Below are 13,152 nucleotides of genomic sequence, written 5' to 3' on the forward strand. Positions count from 1 at the left end.
TGTTTGCCTTGTAAATGTTGTTGTTGTTGAGTCTTTTGGCTTGTTGTTCGCATTGTAAATATTTTAGTAATTTTTGTATCTAAGTATATCCCTATGCATCCATGTTTTTTTTTACTTTATATTCATGTATTTGTTCTTTGTTTTAATTTATGGATATGCAATTTTGCTTTGCTTTATATCCATGTAATTTTGCTTTTTGTCTGTGGAGCTTTTCTACCCGGGCCTCCACTGAAAATGGGTTTATGCCCAGTCGGACTTTCCCAGTAGACACATTTCAAATAAATAAATGGTAGTGCAGTAGATGGAACCTGCTCCCGGATGGTGCCATGTGGAGGTGCCATTGTTCGACATGACTGAATCACCTACAGTCGTATTTTAACACTGGCAGGTGATTAGTCCTGCCATGGCATGCAGTCTGTGGTCCCTGTTCTCCTATCTTGAGCTTTTCTTTTGGGTGAATTTGAGGTAGAAACACACTGCATGTTTCTGGAGGTGGGAGAACCCCACAGGGGCATTCAAAGAATATGCAAACTCCAAACAGTTCAGGATCGAATCTTGCACCTTGTGCATAGGAGGTAAAGACCTTAACCATTATGCCAGCTGGTCTGCCATATGAAGACACTGTATTTTAATGTAAGGTCCATCTACAACAAACTAGGTATTGTATCCAACTTGTTGTTTGAAGTTGACTTTGAATTTATAACTGACACCTCACTGGACTCCAAATTTGGCTTCACCTCTAGGCTGTGATTCCACAAGGTTTTTCCAGTGTTGGCAGTGCTCTAGGCAGGAAGAGTCAGGGGAGGGTTGTTCTCTGTTTTAGACTCTCTTTGAAAACTAGTAATAAAAGAATGCAAAAATATCCGTCAGAACAAAATGGTACCAAATAACCACAAACGAAATAACTGAATAAAAATGGTATCAAGGACACGACTGGCTCAGTATAAAACTCAGATTTAATATAAAAAATAAATATAACAGGGTAAGCGCATTCACACAATAAGTGCTTCTTCAGACAACTCATTACAAAAGTGTAGCAGTTTAAATAATGCATCAATCTCATCTCATAATGCAGTTAACCAATAGAGAACATTCAAAATAAAACAATTAAAAGGCAGTTGTTCGTTTAAAGAGGCCTCTAGCTTTCAAAGCTGGTTTTATAGAGGCCCTATAAAACAACAACGGCCAGCACATGCAGCATAAGATATTTTATTAATAAGATGTCAAAAGGCATATAAATGCCAAACAATCTATAAATTCAAACCGGTTTCGGCTATGTAGCCTTCTTCAGTGAAAAAGCTTAAGACATCAGAAAATTTCATTATTATTTATAAATACCATCAACCAATAGCATTTTGGTATAGTCCAACCCTAATGTTAGTTTATCATTTAAAGGAATAGTAAGTGTCATCATCATTTGAACACTACATTGAATTAACTAGTATATAATATAGCTACGTAAATATACACACAGTCAGCACCAAAAATAGATTCCTATACACAATGCATTGACATATACATATGTTTCTTATATACATGAACAAAAATGAAAGCAAACTCTGTATACAAGAAATGTTGACATATTTTTCTAATATAGTTATAGCAATAATGAATCAGTCCAATACACATATATGTCTTAGTGCACAATAATTTGTATACATCACAATACCTAGGTAATCAATAAATTAATAAAATACCTTGTTATATACAGTGTACACTAAATAAATATAATTCATATACATAATTAGTTGATATACACATGAATTAATATACTTAAACTATAATGAAAACAAACTCCATATGTTGGAGATAAGTAACATACATTTTGTATATGAACCATTATAATGATAAATTCAGATATGTATTTTTGAGTGGACTGTGCAGTAACGTCTAACTACACAATCATCTAGGCAATCAATTTGCTGATGAAATATTTAGTTGGTCAATAAAAATATGACCTATACACAAATACGTACCACAAAAATATCAAAGTTATTTCATTGCCATTGGTATACAATCGAGATCATAATTAGTCTCTATAACCCACGCAACAGGACTGATTATATGTAATAATTTGATATTCCAACATATGTAATGTTACATCCTATTATCAGATAATTAATGGTTCACAAATGGTCATTCAGCCCTGGGGGAAATAGGGCACCAAGATGGATAATCCAATACTTTTCCTTATGATTCAGAATAGTATGCCACCCTTGTTTGTTATTTCTGTGTCCCATTATTTTATCAATGACTGCGAACATAAACTTGGTATTCTGATGTTTGACTGTATGTCGGTATAGGGCATTGGTTTCCTTTTTGTTTTTGATGTCACTTTCATGTTCCCCCATCCTAATTCTGAGTGATCGTGACGTCTGTCCGATGTAAAATGCTGAGCATTGACATTTAGCCAGGTAAATAATCCAGGTACTACTACAGTTCCCAAAGACCCTAATGTCATAAACTCTGCTTGTGTTGGTACTTAAGTCTAGTGACTTGAATGCAAGATGCGCAATGGCCACATGGAAATGTCCCAACAAGTTTATCCCCAGATATTGTCAATTGTTTGTAAGCAGCACCACCACTTTTCTTATGTTTATAGTGAGAAAACATGGCTTTTAAATTCTTACCCCGTCTATAAGAAAATTGACATTTGGGGCCCAAGATATTTCTTAAGTGATCATTTGCTAATAGTATGTTCCAGTTTGAATCAAGAATGTTTCTAATCACATTGTGGTTCCTGCCATATGTGGTGACAAACCTGATTGATGATTCAACCCCTAGTTGTTCACGTTTCTTATATTCCAATAGTTTACTCCTATCTTAGTTATCTGACCACCTACTCGCTGACATAATATCTGAGTAATGATAACCTCTTTCCAAAAATCTATTTTGTAAATCCTGTTTTGCTATCCCAAAATCAGTCTGGGATGAGCAAATGCATTTTATTCTCAAGAATTGTGATTTTGGTATGTTTCGGACGGTGTGGCGTGGGTGCATACTAGATGCATGTAATAAGGTGTTGTATTGTGGATATTTCCTGTATGTTTTAGTACTCAACGTATGATCATTGTTTCTATATACCGTAACATCAAGAAAATTAATAGTATTAAGATCATATGTAATAGTGAATACTATACCCCAGATATTGCTCTTCAAATATTCTACAAATTCCTGCAAATATGTAGACTCCGCACACCACACCATCCAACAGTCATCAAGGTATCTACGCCAGATATCCATTTCCACCATGTATATGTTATGTATAGGGTTGTATATCATGCACTCTTCAAGGTACGCCATGAATAGATCTGCATATATGGACGCAAAAGATGCCCCCATGGCAATACCTTGAAGTTGCCAATAACACTCCCCTTGAAAATAGAAAACATTCTTGTTTAGCACATGTTCAGCCATACACACAAGCAATGTATTAAATCCTGGTGGATATAAGTTGGTGTGTTCTAACCACGTGCTGGTCGTTGTTGTTTTATGAGTTCTTGGTTTGGCCGAGCATACCTAACTTGCGAGGAGTTTGGTTGGTTTATAGAGGCCCTCTCATTAATACCCGGAAATCTATCTGCCTGCATGTTAATAATCCAAGATAACTCATGCTCCTCTGTAAAGTTTCTAAAATCACCACCCTGAGTACTCATATCAACCATCTCTATCACCCTAAAACCAAAATATATATATATATATATATATATATATATATATATATATATATATGTTCTCTCATTCTTTCAAATAAAGACCTGTTGGTCTTTCCTATATAAAAACAATCACAGGCTCGACATTTAGCGAGATATATCAAATTCCTGCTACGACAATCCGCTGCAACCTTAAAGTAATACCTCTTAGTTGTAGTAGGATGAACAAATTCAACTAGAAGATCTATATACATACAAAAATTGCATCTGTTACAACGCCTCATAGATGATGCTTCCTTGTTCATAACAATTTTTTTTTACCATTTTCGTAACATAATTGTTGCTGTAAAAAATACAGAAAGCAAAGAAATTAAGCAGGGGCACTGTTGACATTTCTAAAGGGAATGTTTTCACCTGGCCTAGAAATGTTTATTTGACCAGTTCTGCAACTGAGAATCTTAATAAAAATCAGAAACTGACTAATACCACTACTTCTGAAGCCTCAAATGTTACTAGACAAACTCATGTCAATAGTGGAAGTATTGACAGTGTTGAACAATGTAATGCACCTAGTACATCTGGTACTGCTCCTTTAAATTTGGCGTTTTTTTCCAAATCAATAGATGTGCGCCCGAAACCTATGAATGTAGTAGGTTAAACAGAGACACTCCCTTTGCCCCTGCCAGTACGGCAGAGAGAGAATGCGTGTCATACACGCTCACAAAGCAGAGGGAGGAAATGGCAGCATCTGATAGAGGAAGGTGGAAATCAAAAGCTGAAAACCATGTGGACAGGTTAAATGACACTGTTATTTACAATATCTCTAAAAAAGAACGGACTGCATCCCAGATATCTTTGCTAGGCAATGAGCTATCGTTTATACCAGCCCAAATTCTATCGCAAGTGAGACTATAATTGATATTAAGAAATTTGTTATGAATGAAATGCTTAACTCTTTATAGCAATGCTGATAATTCTGAGACTTCTATCTTTAGAAAACCGAGTGTTTTTCAACCACAGTTACATCCTGTATTAGATACCTTTTCGAGAAAATGTGAAAACGATTTAATGGCCATTTACAATGCCAGAGGTATGAAAAGAAGTTTCTTTAACTTAAGTGATGCAGAGCAGAAAGCTCTGTTAGAGTTACAGAATAACAATGAACTAATTTTAAAACCTGCCAATTAAGGCGGATCCATTGTGGTGATGGACGCCAAGTTTTGCAGTGAAAGCGTTTTGGGTACGGTGATGGATTTATGTATCTATACTGAGGTTAATCATCTTTATGTTGAATTATCTCATGATAGAGTTAATTCTAGTTTGCATGACTGCTACTACAGTGGGCTAATATCCAAGGAACTTTGAGTATTTTTTAGTGACATCCTTTAATACCGATGTTCCAGGGATTGCCAAAAATTCATAAAAATTTAAATAAACCTCCTTTTAGACCCATAGTTGCTGGCAATGGCTGGATTACAGAGCCAATCTCTATTTTTATAGAGAAGAAATTGAGGCCGATTCTTGAGCTGCAAAATCAGGTGTTGAGAGACCATTCTTACGCTATTTATATGAATCTGTCAATGGTTTGATTTTTGATGGTATTTGCTTGTTAGTTTAGATGTAGTGTCTTTGTTTACATCTATTCCACATGAAAATTGTATTAATATGGTGAAAGATTTCCTAGTTTCCAAGAGAAGTTATGACTGTGGATTTGATTTGCCTGTTCTTGGAGATGATTTTGGAAAATAATATATTCATGTATGATGAGCATCTGTTCTTACAGACAGTTGGCGTAGCTATGGGCACTAGTTGTGCCAATAGCTACGCCAACACTGTGATGGCCCAGTGGGAAGATAGATATGTTTTTGGCTCCAGTTATACCTCGCACAAAGTTTTATAAAAGGTTTGTAGATGACTTCTTTTTTGTTTGGGATGGGACCTATGAGCAACTAATGTAGTTCATTCAGTTCCTGAATAGTACAGAGACATTTTTGTCATTTATGCACAAGATATCAGATAAAGGGCTTGATTTTTTTGGATGTGAATGTATTTATTAACATTTCAGGATATTTAACTACTACTTTAGAAAGGATTGTAGCAGGAATACGCTGTTACAGCGGAGCAGCATGCATGCTGGACATATTTTTAGAAATGTAGCAAAAGGCCAATGTTTGTGTCTTTCCAGACTAAATAATGATGATGCACTTTTTGAAAGGGATGTCACCCGTTTTAAACATGAGCTCTTGGACAGAGGATATAGAGAGAGGGAGATCGAAGAAGTGGCCCATTATGCTAGTAGCAATAGGAGAGGTAAAGGGAGGCCCTGTTTTTCACATAGAATGCCTGGGCTTAGAGAGAGGAACACTGATAGTGTAAGTGAATCTCTCCCTATGACCCTTTATTACACTAGTGATGTAACAGATATTAAGAATAATTGGGCTATTTTGCACCTTGACAGAGATATTCAATCTATAGTGGGTGAGGAACCTAAATTTTGTTTCAAGAATAAAGTCTCTGAAGAGATAATTATGTTATAAAAATGGTAAAAAAAAGTGTTAATAACCAGGAAATATCATCTGTGAGGCGTTGTATTTGATGCAGTTTTTGTATGTATATAGATCTTCTAGTTGAATTTGTTCATCCTACTACAACTAAGAGGTATTACTTTAAGGTTGCAGCGGATAGTTGTAGCAGGAATTTGATATATCTCGCTAAATGTCGAGCCTGTGATTGTTTTTATATAGGAAAGACCAACAGGTCTTTACTTGAAAGAATGAGAGAACTTTACAGGGGGGCGTGAGTTAACTTGGATTATTAACATGCAGGCAGATAGATTTCCGGGTATTAATGAGAGGCCCTCTATAAAACCAGCTTTGAAAGCTAGAGGCCTCTCTAAATGAACAACTGCCTTTAATTGTTTTATTTTGAATGTTCTCTATTGGTTAATTGCATTATGAGATGAGATTGATGCATTATTTAAACTGCTACACTTTTGTAATGAGTTGTCTGAAGAAACATTATTGTGTGAAAGCGCTTACCCTGTTATATTTATTTTTTATGTTAAACCTGAGTTTTATACTGAGCCAGTCATGTCTTTGGTACCATTTTTATTCAGTTATTTCTCTTTGAAAAACTGTGAAAATTCCCAGTCCTTAGGGCTTTTGATCTTGTTTTGGTCAGACATATGAACTTGAGTATGTGTGAGGAAGGCCTAGTGCCTAAAATTGACTGGCTCTTTACAGATAGCTGTGCTGGTAATCCAAAAGTAATAATGGCTGTATATAGTCAGCTGATTATTTGATCTAAGTTATTTAACCCATATTCCTATGTGCCTTGTTTAATTCTGGGGATCTGTGACACATGGTTTGACCATAAGATGCACTCTTTTAGGAGGGAATGGCACAGGCTGAATTGTCATTTGAAGTATGCCAGCCTTTTTAAGAACAAACTTTAGTTTTTACAACCACTGTATCATGCACAAATCTGCCATAAGAAGGCAATTTTGTTATCCAGAGTTATTTATTCTGCATCAGTATGGCCAACCCAGCTTTTCTGAATAGTGCACAAATTCTGCTGTCCAGCCTGTCTTATCAGGCCAAAGGCATTTTCAGCCTTTACATATAAGGTTCCCATTTAACTGTTTGTGAATAATGTTGATCTCATCAGGCAGGAAGGTCTCCACATTTATCTCCATTGAGTATGTTGAGGGATCACTATACGAGTCCCTCAATTTTTCTTGGTAGTAGTCACACTAGGAGATCATGGACATGATTTTGAGTATATATTCATCTGTCTACAGGCTGTATTGTCAAGTCTTCTGTAAAAACTTGAATGTTTTCCATCTAAATTTAAAAGATCTTAGCAGCATCTGTTTTGTTCTTAAGAAACTATCTTTTGATCTTAATAATTTGGGGAATTACCATTCCATCTATAACCTAATAACTCAGGCTGGACAGCAGAGCTCGTGCACAATGAAACACCTAGACAAGCTGAATGAGAAGGTGATCCTGTGCAACTTATATTGTGTTTAATCTCTCACGACATCCTTCATGCTTTTCAGTCAAGCTTCAGAAAAGAGCGCAGCAATGTGATGGTTTTCATTAGGGATGTAAATGGCTTTCTTGTAATAAGATGTTGCATTTCTGTTCATTCTTGCTCGTCCTTAATCTTGAAACATCTGATACCATGGGTCACTGGAGTTCCTGCTTTCCCACTTGTTTGTTTTTCGTACAATGCTTGACTGCTTTGTCTTAGGTCATACAATTTGTCTCCAAGCTAACCCTCTGCTCTGTGAGGTTTCTTGGGGTCCCATTCTTGATCATCTATTACTTATGGTCTATAACATTGGTTGGCATCCTCTTTTTCAGCACAGTGACACAAGTCCTGACATGTTGTCCTGCAAGATATTCAAATACCAGGTGCCCAAAGTGTGTGTGTGGGTGGATGGGGGTGGGGGGCTGGGGATTGTACATAACCTGAATATTCACAGACACTTTATATGCATTGACTACATTTGTCATTAGTTGCAGTCAGCAAATCTGTTAAGTTTCCAAGAAATCTTGTCAGAAGAGTGAAGAAAGTAAAACTGTGGTGTCTCCCAGACCACATCCTAGTAGCTATACCTTTGTGTGTTTGTGTGTGTATACACACAAACTGCACTTAATAGGGAGATATATCCCGAGTAAGATACTAATCCTGTCATTTTTTTCCCGTTAAGCTTGTTCAGAAGTATATTCGGGGCTACATGACTGGTGGGAGATTAAAATAAAAATGTAAAACAGAAAGAAAGGAAATTACTCTGGTGTCCTTGGTGAGTTCTTTTTGTTAGTAATTGACTGTAGTCCTATAAATATAGTCCAGGTTTTGGGAAAAGAATTTGGTTTATAAATAAATGAGTAGTGAATCATATGTGACCCTGAAGCATTTGTCAGCAAAACTGTAGCTACTGTTTGGTCTGAAGTAATGTCTGAGGCAGGTATATAAAAGTCGGAACTTGCATTTTATGGCAGAGCTGTGTCAAGAGCTGTTAACTATGCCTGCCATCATCACCTATGTTCACAGTTTCAGTATTGCTTTGTATGCCTGTATATACCAGTTGATTATAACAATTGTCTGTTTCATACCAATTGTATATCAATTGTTTCAACCATTGCTTTAGTCGTTCTCAAGTTATTGCATGGAGAGTTTGTATTTATGAATTTTAATGTCTTAATTGTATATATTGATGGTCTTTACTGGCATGGCTGAAAAGGGTTATTAGACCAGCCCACTTAGCTGGTAAACAAATAACAAAAAATAAACTGTAATTCAACCTTTTTATTCTGAAAGCAATTTGAGAAATAGTTAGAGCTTTGAATTCCATTTTAAAGTGTTTATTTTCAAAATGTAATTTTATTTGTATTTAGTAACTTTTATCCATTACAGTCTTTACTCTGTTTTACTGTAGTACATGGCTTCTGGCTAGTGTTTCATTTTGAGAAGGAAACAGGATCATTTATGTGTGACTAATTGCTCCAATTTCCAGGATGTAGGCTGCTATGTTTTAATGCACTGTGTGATTTTCTTTTGCAGGGTGGAAATGATTATGAAATTTTTACAGACTCGCGAACAATAGGTCATTCAGTGACATCCCCAGAAGAGACCATGCAACTCTGTGAAAAGCTGTTCCTGCACTAAAGAGTTTTTATCTCTTCAGAATTCATCTCAGAGATTGGAATGATAGACATCTGTGTCCACCTAAGTATTTCTGCAAAAACAAACATTTGTTGTATTGGGGATTGTTTTTATCCATGTGAAAAGCACTGTCCAAGAGTGAATCCCTTTAGGGATACAGAACTCTCCTGAGATTCATACTAGATTGTCTACAGATATTTATTATCATTGCTCAGTGCATGAAGAGCTGTACCTCTGTGTGAAAATGTGCAGCCCAGTAATGCTCACTGTTTGCACATAAAGAAAAAGACATAAACAAATGAAGGGTTATAAGGGGTTTCTGAAGTATTTTTTTTTTTTGTTGTAGGTGTATTTACAGTTATTGCCTTAACTTAACCTGTGGGCTATTTAAATGTTTGGCGTTTGCTGTTTCTTTACTCCTTCCAAGGTACAGGTTTTGCTACTTCACTTCCTAATCAGGAATGAAGGTAGATGTTTTAGTAACACTTTATTTTATTTAGTTGGTGGACTTTGTGCCAGGACTAACCTTAAATATGGGTGACCTAGGTAGACACCTACAAAGTGCCACTGCACAATTATTGTGTAGTATGGAGAGGGACTTGTTTTATTTTTTATGTTCTTAAATTGTCTACTACACTGTGAGGTGGATGGTGTGTATGAATGCTATGCAGCGGGACAATGTTATGACTGGAAACAACATGCAGTAACAGGCTCAGTGAGTATGAATGTGAGTACAGGTACATATACTGCCTTCCTTCTCCCACCTATGATCTGCTCTTTAACATTCTGTCATTATGCTAGTCATAATGAATGCTGGGTAAGAATCCTGGGAAATCAGAGCAAAAGTTGAACTAGCAGCATGTCACAAGAGTAAATGAGTATAATAGTTTCTCAGAACGTGCTTTATACTGCATTTCGTCTCCCTACCCCTTAGGTTCTTTTTCCAGATCCAATTGTCTGTTCTGATCAGTTTTGTCACATCTACACTGGCTGTTGCTCTGGGCTTAATTTTGTAAGCAAAGTGACAAGTGTACTGGAAAAACTGCCTCTCTTATATATACAAGTAGTAGTTCAATGTTCTAATTCAGTCTGTAAACACAAAGCACATGGTGGGTGGACTAAGGTTTCAAGTAACGAAAGTACTCTTGATAGGCAAGAGGAGGAATACCCACCTTATGGAGTGTAAAAACATGGAGTTCCTGACTGGGGGGTGGGGGGCAGAAGAGTGTGATGTGGCGGGGGGGGGGGGACTAGCACGCAGATAGCATAGGTTTACCATTTCATATAAGGCCAGCACTGCTTTGGGCTCAGTCATGCCTGCTTTACTGGTGTCTGTTTTCAGCAGGGTGGATAAACCTTTTCCTTTTTAATTTATCTTCTAGAGAGAAGAGATTATAGATGCAATGCAGCTGTTGCACTGAAACTTAATGCTATAACTTTCCTTAGTTTAGTGCCCTAACTCCACTACTGTCTTCAGCTTGGTGTTTCTACTCTAGAAGAAGTAAGGATTCTTCCACAGGGGAGAACAGTAATAAATGTTGGAATATGCATTACTGCTTCCCTTCTGGGTGGCCCTAAGCAAACAGGTTTGAAATGTTTTTTCTCTGCATTATGTCTAAATGTACTTTTTTCCTCATTTGCACTTTGTTTCACAAATAAACTTATTTGGACTCAGGTGGCCTGCATTCAGCTAGTGATCCTAGCATTTGAGGAGCCAAACTGGGGGCTAGGGTGGGCATCAGTATTTTACCAGTTCACCTGTCCTGGGAGAAGAGAAGGGGTCATAAGCAGGAATGGCAGCCCTGATGGTGATACTGGAAATTTTATTCCATGCTTACAAATACTTGGTGCACATACTGACAGGTATTCTTTCTCATAACTGCCTTACAGCATTGCACATTTGGCACTGGGGCAGGAAAATGGGTAGGGCATATAAATAAAAAGTCCTTATGGCCACAAGTTTGACACTCTACTGGAACATCTCAATCTCTTTTCAGGCAAGAAGGGGGGCAAATCTGACTCCCAGCATTGACAACAGAGGAGAGACACCAGTGACAGCTGATTCTGCTTTGAGTCATAAAAACATTTAAGTTTAAACTTGTGCATTTTTTTCTGCTTTTTGGCCCTTACATGTGCTGCTGATTTTTGTTTTGTACACCTCCTTCTGATTGGCTTGTTTGTTCTATTTTGGACATCAGGATCCTGATGTATCTTACTTGGCAGGTGGGTCTTCCTACTGCAGGGAAGGTTTCTTCTTCTGAGACTTGAATCCAAGGCAGATGGACATCATACTAGGGCTGGGGAAGGAATTTTCTTTAACATAAAGAGACTGTGACAAACTGGGATTGGGAGGTGAAAACGGCCCTCTTTCAGAAGGGCTGAGCATGCAGTAATGTTGCACATATAATAGCACTTTCTCTTGCACGTGACTGCTAAGCATCTGTGCTGCAAGACTGTGAAGAGGTATGCACAGCCTTGGTAACCACACCTTTCATTCTCCACTAGAGTATCCATACTGTGAGAGAAGCCCATGTGTGGTCCTGGAATATGCTTTATTGCTTTCCTCCTTGCTGGCACTGTTTTATCAGTTAACTATGGACATACTTCACACTTTCCCTATTCTGATGTCACTGATGTTAAAGTTTGCATTTTGATTATGAGTTTAGAGCTTCTTTAAAACTTTTTTGCACCCACAACTTGCAGTCAGAAATGATTAACCGACCTGAGAGAGATATGGTTCAGCAATATCTGTGTCATGTACCATGGTACAAACATGGTGTAAAATGATCCCTAGACTTAAGAATACTGGATCCCATTAGCTTTTGTATATTTAAAAAGCTGATGCAGCATTATTTCAATGATTGCTGTTATATTTTGTACCCCTTAAACTTTTTATATCTTCAGGTGTTGAAAATTAATACTTCTCAGGTATGTAATAGAGCTAATATCTGGTTATCGTGAATATGTTTCTAAAAAGGAACTATTACTCTATTCAGACAGTTTAGCTTGTTTTATATGCTGCTGAAGCAAGATAAACTATGCAGTACATTTTAACTGAAAACTCATGTTATGCTTATTTTTTCTTTCCTAAAATTCTGTAACATATTGTTACCATCTTTTCAAAGAATAGAAGTACAGAATAATGACATTAACGCCCGTGCTTTGTTCATATTTGCTGCTAGTGTTTGCATTCTGAAGACCATATTGCTTTTGCAGTGTGCTGTTATGGCTAGTATTGGTTTTATTAAAAAAGTAACTATCTCTGATCCTCCTCTCATTTTATGCACCAAGAGACTATGTCGAAGATTGTCTCCATATTAGTGAAGAGGCAGTGTGAGTTAATTAAGGACTGTAAAACAAAGCACTGTATTTATTTGGTCATTTTTTGTTTCAATTTTAAAAGTTGAAGAGGGATGCTAGTTAAACCAGCATTCTTTTTAAGATGTCTGCTGCGTGATCTGTATAGTTGAAGTTCAGACAAGAGATACTTCAAAGATTTTGTTAGCTGAGTCATGTCGCCTTTTAAATAGTTCCCATTATTTGTTTTTAAATATACCATAGCTTGCTCTTCCTAATTATTTTTTCTGTGTGCTTCTCTATTTTTTGATTGATGTAAACCTTTACCCAGAATCAGAACTGGTATCCCACAATTACTGAGTCACACTGACACCACCCTGTAAGCTTTTAGCAACTTCCCTGTCCTTAGTAATATCAGAATGTTTCTACAACAACTGTAATGTTGTTGGATCCAAAGGTAGACTACAAAAAATTATTGCAAAAATTTTTATTTTTATTTTTATTTATTTTACATTTGTTGACCGGGCTA

General features: G+C 36.7%; 1 protein-coding gene across 2 annotated transcripts in view; it reads left to right on the forward strand.

Annotated features, from left to right (window-relative positions):
* PMM2 (phosphomannomutase 2) overlaps positions 1-10,537 on the forward strand; it is a 265,695-nt gene extending 255,158 nt beyond the window's left edge. For both annotated transcript variants that reach the window (XM_044089603.1, XM_044089602.1), the window contains exon 8: positions 9,225-10,537. In XM_044089603.1, the coding sequence (XP_043945538.1) occupies positions 9,225-9,329 (105 nt within the window). In that variant the 3' untranslated portion in view covers positions 9,330-10,537. The remainder of the gene's footprint in view (positions 1-9,224) is intronic.
* Positions 10,538-13,152: the final 2,615 nt, after the last annotated feature.

Source organism: Protopterus annectens, chromosome 12.part0, assembly GCF_019279795.1.
Source record: "Protopterus annectens isolate FY-2018-M chromosome 12.part0, PAN1.0, whole genome shotgun sequence".
In the NCBI taxonomy this organism is placed as follows: Eukaryota; Metazoa; Chordata; order Ceratodontiformes; family Protopteridae; genus Protopterus; species Protopterus annectens.